The 10,358-nt window shown below is 41.1% G+C and overlaps 1 protein-coding gene across 2 annotated transcripts in view; it reads left to right on the plus strand.

The window, feature by feature from the left end:
• Positions 1-10,053, plus strand: part of lhx6a (LIM homeobox 6a) — a 63,489-nt gene extending 53,436 nt beyond the window's left edge. For both annotated transcript variants that reach the window (XM_072566116.1, XM_072566117.1), the window contains one exon: positions 6,167-10,053. In XM_072566116.1, coding sequence (XP_072422217.1) covers positions 6,167-6,246 — 80 coding nt within the window. In that variant the 3' untranslated portion in view covers positions 6,247-10,053. The remainder of the gene's footprint in view (positions 1-6,166) is intronic.
• Positions 10,054-10,358: the final 305 nt, after the last annotated feature.

The raw sequence follows: 10,358 nt of genomic DNA on the forward strand, positions 1-10,358 counted from the left end.
GTAAATTATAGTAGGCTAACATTAATGGAAGCGATACAGAGAATAAGTTATTTACACAGTGTCCACCATTTGAAATGTTGGAGAATTTAGGGTTGTAGAATAAATATGAAAAAACTTGATTCATTTTCCAAGATCCAGGTGGAAGATATGTGGATTGGGAGCTCTTGATTATTTTCTGAAATGTGCAAACTAAGATGGGACCAATGGCATTCATCACGAGTAGTTGTTTGGTGATATGAATTGCCGCAGAATTGGTTTTTATGCAATTTCATTGAATTTTTCATTTATACACCATTTACATAAAGTGATATCACTGAAGTTAACTTTACAACACAACAGTGTGTGCTAAGCAGAAAGTTAAATTTTTTCAGACAATCTCCAACCAGTTTATATACTTGTTATACTGTTAATTGGAAGTGAACGTATTTATAGTTACTGTTTTTCTCTGGTTTGTAATTAACATCATTAATTCCTATTGACTGTCCAGCAACTGAAATAGATTCTCCCAGACTTGTGGAGTTTAGAATCATGTTGACACAAATCTGGGAAGCAATTGTCTTGAATTTTTCTTTAGAACATAGAACATAGAACATAGAACAATACAGCGCAGTACAGGCCCTTCGGCCCTCGATGTTGCGCCGATCAAAGCCCACCTAACCTACACTAACCCACTATCCTCCATATACCTATCCAATGCCCGCTTAAATACCCATAAAGAGGGAGAGTCCACTACTGCTACTGGCAGGGCATTCCATGATCTTACGACTCGCTGAGTGAAGAACCTACCCCTAACATCAGTCCTATATCTACCCCCCCTTAATTTAAAGCTATGCCCCCTTGTAATAGCTGACTCCATACGCGGAAAAAGGTTCTCACTGTCAACCCTATCTAACCCCCTAATCATCTTGTACACCTCTATCAAATCACCCCTAAACCTTCTTTTCTCCAAAGAAAACAACCCCAAGTGCCTCAGCCTTTCCTCATAGGATCTTCCTACCATACCAGGCAACATCCTGGTAAACTTCCTCTGCACCCGTTCCAGTGCCTCCACATCCTTCCTATAGTATGGCGACCAAAACTGCACACAATATTCCAGAAGCGGCCGCACCAGAGTCTTATACAACTGCAGCATGACCTCAGGACTCCGGAACTCAATTCCTCTACCAATAAAAGCCAGTACGCCATATGCCTTCTTCACTGCACTATTTACCTGGGTGGCAACTTTCAGAGATCTGTGTACATGGACACCAAGATCCCTCTGCTCTTCCACACTACCAAGTAGTCTACCATTAGCCCAGTAATCCATCTTTTTATTACTCTTACCAAAGTGAATCACTTCACACTTAGCTACATTGAACTCCATTTGCCACCTTTCTGCCCAGCTCTGCAGCTTCTCTATATCCCGCTGTAACCTGCCATATCCTTCCTCACTGTCTACAACTCCTCCGACTTTCGTATCATCCGCAAACTTGCTCACCCAACCTTCTAACCCTTCCTCCAGGTCATTTATAAAAATGACAAACAGCAATGGTCCCAAAACAGATCCTTGCGGAACACCACTAGTGACGGCACTCCAAGATGAATCTTTGCCATCAACTACTACCCTCTGTCTTCTTCCAGAGAGCCAATTCCTAATCCAAACCTCCAACTCACCCTCAATGCCATATCTCTGTATTTTCTGCAGTAGCCTACCATGGGGGACCTTATCAAACGCCTTACTAAAATCCATATATACTACATCTACCGCTTTCCCCTCATCTACCTCCTTCGTCACCTTCTCAAAGAATTCAATAAGGTTTGTGAGGCACGACCTGCCCTTCACAAAACCATGCTGACTATCCTTGATCACATCATTCTTATCCAGATGTGCATAAATCCTATCCCTTATAATTCTCTCTAAGACTTTGCCCACAACAGAAGTGAGACTCACTGGCCTATAGTTACTAGGATTATCCCTACTCCCCTTCTTGAACAAGGGAACCACGTTTGCTAGCCTCCAGTCCTCTGGCACTACTCCTGTAGACAAAGAGGACACAAAAATCAAGGCCAATGGCTCTGCAATCTCCTCCCTTGCTTCCCAGAGAATCCTAGGATAAATGCAATCAGGCCCAGGGGACTTATCTATTTTCACCCTTGCCAGAATTTCCAACACCTCTTCTCTACATATCTCAAAGCCATCCATTCTACTTATTCGTGCCTCAGTATTCATATCGACAACAATGTCCTGTTCCTGAGTGAATACTGACGAAAAGTATTCATTCAGCGCCTCCCCAATCTCTTCAGCCTCCACACGCAACTTCCCATTACTATCCTTGATTGGACCTATTCCTTCCCTAGTCATTCTTTTATTCCTAACATACCTATAGAAAGCCTTAGGGTTTTCCCTAATCCTACCAACTAAGGACCTTTCATGTCCCCTCCTTGCTGCTCTTAGCTCTCTCTTCAGGTCCTTCCGGGCTACCTTATAACTCTCAATCGCCCCTATTGAACCTTCACGCCTCATCTTTACAAAGGCCGCCCTCTTCCATTTAACAAGGGATTCCAACTCCTTATTAAACCACGGCTCCTTCACACGACCCTTTCCTCCCTGCCTGATAGGTACGTACTTATCAAGGACACTCAATAGTTGCTCCTTGAACAAGTTCCACATATCAATTACGCTCTTGCCTTGGAATCTACTTTTCCAATCCACACATCCTAAGTCATGCCTCAACGCATCATAATTTCCCTGCCCCCAGCTATAACTCTTGCCCTGTAGTACACACTTATCCCTCCCCATCACGAGACTAAAAATCACCGAATTGTGGTCACTGTCCCCAAAGTGCTCACCTACCTCTAGTTCTAATACCTGGCCTGGTTCGTTACCCAGAACCAAATCCAGTATGGCCTCACCTCTTGTTGGCTTATCTACATATTGTGTCAGGAAACTCTCCTGCACACATTGCACAAACACTGACCCATCTAACGAACTTGAGCTATAGCTTTCCCAATCAATATCAGGAAAGTTAAAGTCTCCCATAACAATCACCCTATTACTGTCACTCTTCTCCTGAATCATCTTCGCAATCCTTTCTTCAACGATTCTAGGACTATTAGGAGGCCTGTAAAAGACTCCTAACAGGGTGACCTCACCTCTCCTATTCCTAACCTCAACCCAAACTACCTCAGATGGCAAATCTTCATCCATCTTCCTTTCCACCGCTGTAATACTATCTTTGACTAGCAAAGCCACACCCCCCCTCTTTTACCCCCACCTCTGACCCTACTAAAACATTTAAACCCTGGAACCTGCAACAGCCAATCCTGTCCCTGATCTAGCCATGTCTCCGTAATAGCCACAACATCGAAGTCCCAGGTACCAACCCACGCTGCGAGTTCACCTACCTTATTTCGTATACTTCTGGCATTAAAGTATACACACTTCAAGCCACTCTTCTGTTTACAGGCACGATCCTTTAAGATTGATACCATATTCCTACCCTCCCTACACTCCAGGTCCTGCACCCTAAAGTTACAGTCTGGGTTCCCATGCCCCTGCAGAGTTAGTTTAAACCCCCCCCAAGAGCACTAGCAAACCTCCCCCCAAGGATACTGGTGCCCCTCAGGTTCAGGTGCAGACCATCCTGTCTATAGAGGTCCCACCTTCCCCAGAAAGAACCCCAGTTATCCAAATACCGAAATCCCTCCCTCCTGCACCATCCCTGTAGCCACGCATTTAACTCTTCTCTCTCCCTATTCCTCGACTCTCTATCACGTGGCACGGGTAACAAACCAGAGACAACAACTCTGTTCGTTCTAACTCTGAGCTTCCAACCTAGCTCCCTAAAAGCCTGTCTAACATCCTCAGCACTCCTACCTATGTCATTGGTGCCAATATGGACCACGACTTCAGGCTGCTCCCCCTCCCCCTTAAGGACCCGGAAAACACGATCAGAGACATCACGTACCCTTGCACCTGGGAGGCAACATACCAAACGTGAGTCTCTCTCGTTCCCACAAAACCGCCTATCTGTGCCCCGAACTATCGAGTCCCCAATTATTATTGCTCTGCTCTTCTCCACCCTTCCCTTCTGAGTAGCGGGGACAGGCTCCGTGCCAGAGGCCTGAGCCCCGTTACTTACCCCTGGTAAGTCGTCCCCCCCACAAGTATCCAAAACGGTATACTTGTTCTTGAGGGGAACGACCACAGGGGGTCCCTGCACTGGCTGCTTCCTCCCAGTCCCCCTCACTGTCACCCATCTATCTGCCATCTTTGGAGTTACTACTTCCCTATAGCTCCGATCTATGACCCCCTCTGCCTCCCGAATGATCCGAAGTTCATCCAACTCCAGCTCCAGTTCCCTAACACGGTCTTGGAGGAGCTGGAGATGGGTGCACTTCCTGCAAGTGTAATCAGCAGGGATGTCCATGGCATCCCTCACCTCATACATGTTGCAGGAGGAACATTGCACTGCCTTCACTGCCATCCCTCTAAAGCTAACCTTTATTTAAAAAAACTGGGTCTAAAGAATACAACAAGCAAAATTCGGCACTTACCTCCTTACCACAACGGATCTTATTATTAGGTTAGAGGAGGAGGGCGGGAGGGAGGCACTACCTCCGTAGTGCCTCGGGTTCTTCAGCTGCACGCTTTTAAAGGGGAAACAAACCTACCCAGGTAAGCTTACGCTCTACCTGCTTCCGGGTCTCGGCTGCCTCTCTGGTCGTCGTCACTTCTTTAGCCTGAGATAGTTTGAACTAATGCGTAATGAAAGCTTTTCATCCTTTTCAAAAAAGAGGCACTTTGCTTCTTAGAATACAAACACACTGAGTTTCATTACTTCATTTAAAGTAACAAAGGAATTTCACATACAAGGTTTGACCCAGATTTTCAACTTAATGTCTAGCAGGTTAGTAGTGAATCAGAATGGGAACCTTAGTGATCACTCAGTTTACATGTTCATTAATATTTGACATGCATCTCAGTGCAAATGGATGACACCTTACTTTGTGGTTGTAATCCCTCATTCTAACTTCTCACTCAGTGAAATGGCTTCTCAGCACCTATCCTGTCAAGTCATAGAGTCATAGAGCTGTACAGCATTGAATCAGATCTTTCGGTCCAACTCGATAATGCCAACCAGATATCCTTAATTAATCTAATCCCATTTGCCAGTATTTGGCCCATATCTCTCTAGACCCTTCCTATTCATGTACACATCCAGATGCCTTTTAAATGCTGCAATTATACCTGCTTCCACCACTTCCTCTGGTAACTCATTCCATAAATGCAGACCTTGGCTATTCACTCCTCAAGATTTTATAAACTTCTATAAGGTCACCCGTCAGCTTTCGACACTCCCAGGAAAGTAGCTCCAGCCTAATCGGCCTCTCCCTATGGCTCAATCCCTCCAATCCTGGCAATATCCTTAAAAATGTTTTCTGAACTCTTTCAAGTTTCGCAACATCCTTTCTATAGCAGGGAGACCAGAATTGAGTGCAGTATTCCAAAAGTGGCCTCATGTCCCATACAGCCTCAACATGACCTCCCAACTCCTATACCCAATGCACTGACCAATAAAGGAAAGCATACCAAATGCCTTCTTCACTATCCTAACTACCTGTGACTCCACTTTTAAGGAACTATGAACCTGCATTCCAAGGTCTCTTTGTTCAGCAGCACTCCCCAGGGCCTTACCATTGAGTGTATAAGCCTGCCTGGACCCTCTGAATTTTCTGCATTTCATAGCACAGCCCTTTCATTCCATAAAATCAATTTACTTTACTTTGCATTCACTCTAATGCAAGTATATACTTCCTTGTGTGAGGTGATCAACGTGTATACAATTATCCTGAAATGGACTTACTGAAGTACTGCATAATTGCAGCAAGAGCTGTTTTGTCTTATATGCCAGTGTCCTTGGAATAAAAGCTGAAATACCAATTTTCTACATAATTGCTTTTTGTACATATATATTAATTTTGTGCTTCATGTACGAGGACACACAAATTCCTATGACTACCAACATTAATCTTTCATGAACTAGTCTCTCATCTTTTAAAATCATTAACTGTCATTATCTTGTCCCTGTATCAATGATATCATACTTTTACCATGTAAATTCTTTGCAGTGCTAATGTGCTATATTCAAATGTATTGCTATATTTGCTCTCCTCTTGTTTTTAGGCCATCCATTTTCAGTATTGACAACACAGTCTATTCCACACCAAGCTTTGGCTCTGCCACAATTGCCAATCAGCCGTTGATCCCTCCACTGAAAAGTCTTTGAAGAACAGATGGCATTCATGGATCGTGTGACAAGCAAAAATTTAATTCATAAATCCCACTTGTGTAATTTCTAAGTCATGTACTAAGATGCGACGACCTATCTACATCCTGTTCACATGGCTTGGTTTTCTAACTGTACTAAATTCAATTCATTATATAAGGAAACAAGATGCTGGAAATACTCTCAGCCAACTGGACCTCTGCAGACAACAGACAAATTAACCTTTTAGACGTGGACCCTTTGCCAGACTTTTTTCCAGCATCTATAGTATTTTGCTCTTTGTTCATTGTCTAAAGACCATTTCACTAATCCGAAGGCTGGACCTTTTGATTTTGTCAGGATAAGGACCGACCTCAATGATAAAACAATGTTTTTGCCATTTTGTTTCTAGTGACAGTATTAATGTCTTTTCTACACCAGAGGTGGTTAAAGCAGCCACTTTGACCAATCACCTCTACATTGTGTTAGTAACATTTGGCCTGAGGTGAAATGACTTTGAACTTTGTTTCACTTCATTTTTCTTTATTGACAAAACAGTATGAAGAGGCATTCTGCATTGTAGCTCATGCCTCCCAATATTAGCAACAACTGGTCATCTTTAAACATCTCGGTCTAACATCACTCAATGTGGATGGTTCACTGGTACTGCATTTCTTGGATTGGTATTTTTCAGATCCCAAAATCACTTGCAAAATAATAACTGGCATTGCTTCAACTCAAGTCATGGACAAAGTACTCCAGTCCATGTTAAAAAGTTCATAGCTTTGGGGCTCTATTTTGGGTGATTTTTTTCAAAATGATTTGCAAATGAAAACTTCCCCACCCCTTTCCGTTGTTGTACCTCTTACAGATCAGCCAGTCCATATCAACAGTGAGTTTACTCACTGCATGGAGAACACATTACCCTGCAGCAACAGTATGGTGCCACTTTGAATACCTCACACAGTAATATAATTTTGTTGACTTCAGTTTTCAAAATGAATTTTAGTAAGCTGTTAAAATATGTCTGTGTTTTAAACAAGATAAACAATGGGGCTTGTTAGCTCAGAAAAATAGGTAACTATCAGAGAATAGGCCCAGCTTTTGGGTTCATGAGTTGCACAGAGTCATGGCTCTCAGTGGTTTACTATGGCTTAATCTTAGTAAGCTACAAATTCATACCAATAATTAAAGTCTAGTTACAACCAATAATGTCCAGTTCAGCTCAGTTGAAATTTGGGTTACTTAATGTTTGAAATAGAAACTCAGCAAAAACTAATCTTCCTTATCCATCATATTGCATTTGAACAAAACATATTGCATTTGATTGTGTCCCAGACCAGTTCAGCTACAATCACTGGCTGGAATTTGTTGTACAAAATGTTCTTTTCATGTGACATGAATAAATGATGTCTCAGAGGAAAAGGAAGCCTACATTAGCTGTCTTCATTTGTTCAAATAATGTTTGAAGGAATATGATGCAGAATGTCCAATGTGATCATTATAAAACTATCATATGGGTCAAACTGGGTTGTCTTTGTAAATGGGATTGTTGGCTTAATGGGAATAATTAAAACACTTGGTGAGGCTGACCTTCCAGTGCAGTTTATTAATTTTGATACTGGGATAAACAGACCAAAGGCATTTATGTTTGATCCCGAGCTGCACTGATTTGGTGATCTCAGCCATAGTAACAGAAGGGCCTCTGTGATTTTCTCAATTGATCAAAGTGAGGGAGGGGATATATTTGTGAAAGATTCTGCTCTCTGCTGCTATGTTGTGACCTGTGCTGGGCAAGTGTGCAAGAGTGGACAGAATACTTGCAATATCAAATAGCCTGTGCTCAGACATTCTTTCTAGAGTCACAAATTAAAATTCATCACTTGGGTGATTGAACCATACCCCATTAAGTGTCAGGGCTTTCAAGAGAGGAGTAAAGAAATGGGACTGAATCGGTTGAAAATTGAAACATTTAAATAAGTGATACTTTTCTCTGATGCCAGAAACAAATTAATATTGCTTGCCAACTCTCTGTGAAGCATATGATAAATACAAGAGAAATGGCCAGAGATCAAAACTGAATATTTATTGCCAATTTTAGTTCACATAAATAGTTCTTGCCTAATTTATCAATATTCTCCTTCTAGGTTCACATGGGTAATCAATCTCATTTGTTTCTAGATGCAGCTTACTGTGGCTCTGCACTAATGTAGCCAGAGCTTGCCAGATCTTGGGACCTGTTTGCTAGTAATATAAGAGTAAAAGTAACAAGAATATGAACCAGTGAATGAAAAGATGAGATTTACATTTTTAAAATTTCAAAAACTTATTTTATTTCTCAACAAAAAGAGGGTATCATTCTACTTAAGATAAGCGTGCACAAATTGGATTTAGTTAACTTCAGTGTAACTACGCGGTATAGCAGAGTCTCTCTCGCTCTTTTCAGGATATCCCTTTCAGTGGATTATTTATGCTGATGTCAGCATTTAAATTCCTAAGTAAAACATCTCCTGCAGGAGGACCTCAAATTATACCATTTACTCATTTTACAAACCTGTTTAGAATTAAAAGTGGGCCAGTAGGTTGAAATGAGTGACCACTGTTAATTAAAATCAGAAGGAATGTATAGTGTTATATTTACCTAGTCTTCAGATTGAGGACTTGAGTCACCTTGGTGCTTAAAAAAAATCAAACTGAGTGCTTAATTTCTGAACTTAAACCAGGCCAGAATGTGTCTCGCATTCTAGTGTAAGATCTCACTCCCACATTCTGACCAGTAGCTGATCCATTCCTAGCACGTATAGAGTAGGGAAAGATGGGCTTTTGTTGCACATTGATCCCTTCCACTGAGCGGGAAGATCTGGGTTTGTCACTCTTGCTATAGAGGTGTGTAGTAACACGTCTGAACAGGTTACTTTAAAAAGTACCTCTAATAAAGAAAGATACAGTTTGCTGTTCTTCATTGAGAAGACTTGTTTGGTTACTAACGGTTCACATATCCACTTGTAGTGCCAGAGGTTCCACTTTATCTGATATACTTGGAGTTGTAGTCATCCTATATTTTAACTTGCAGCAGTGACTAATAGAGGATGCAGACAGGTCACTGTTATGCCTGTCTGGCTGGTTGGAGTGATGAGGAAACAATAAGCTGTGGAACTAGCTAAATACTTTGTCAGAATTTTACACATTTTACCATAAAGGAAATCAAGTTGTGTAGATCTCATCATTTATAGCACAAAGGGATTCAGAAACAATTCCAGCTAGTAATGTATCAGCAATTTAACCATAGAACATTGGCTGAATCATCTTACCTCATACAGGCACGTTTATTGTTTATTCCATGCTGAATGAAAATGTAAAGGTTTACAAGAACCATCCAGGCTAGAGCAATGAAGCACAATGACCACGTTATTTTGTTATGATGAAAAATAAATTGTTTACTTCTTTCCAAGCATACTGTCATCGTATGAACAACTTTGTAATCTGAAAAAAGAGGTTTTACTCTAGATCACAGATCTTGCTGAAGCCTAAATCATGTCTTGTCATATGTGTTCTTGTACATAGATGTTTAAAGCGTTTTTAATCCAAATGTAAATTGTTTGTTTTCGCATGTAATGATTCAACATGTCTTGGCTTACAACAATTACCATTACAAAATGGATGCTACTTTTAAAATGTCAAGACACTGTTAATCAAGTATTTATTGTAAAATATAAACTTCTGTAAGCACTTTTAAAATTTTCAGTTTTTGTAACATTTAGACTTTTACTGTGCATTGTTAATGTATTATGTGTGATTAAATGCAATAAAAGTGCTGCCACTTTGACAAATTTACACCTCTACTAATCTAAGTTTATTTTACTTCTCCAAAGGTTTTTGACTTGAGAAGTTAGGTCTACATCAATCTCCCTGAATAAACTGGAGAAGTATGAGGTCAGCCCAGACCAAGAGTGATTGTTTCTCTGTTTTAGCGCTTCTGCTTATCGAAAAGTGTCCAATCTGTGTTTGGAATCTCAGTGCTAAGGTTGAGGTGGGAAAAATTTATCACATGGAGAAACACAATAAATCCACACATTATTAATGCTGATTGGACACTGAAATGGATTCCTT

Source organism: Chiloscyllium punctatum, chromosome 49 (genome assembly GCF_047496795.1).
Source record: "Chiloscyllium punctatum isolate Juve2018m chromosome 49, sChiPun1.3, whole genome shotgun sequence".
Lineage (NCBI taxonomy): Eukaryota > Metazoa > Chordata > Chondrichthyes > Orectolobiformes > Hemiscylliidae > Chiloscyllium > Chiloscyllium punctatum.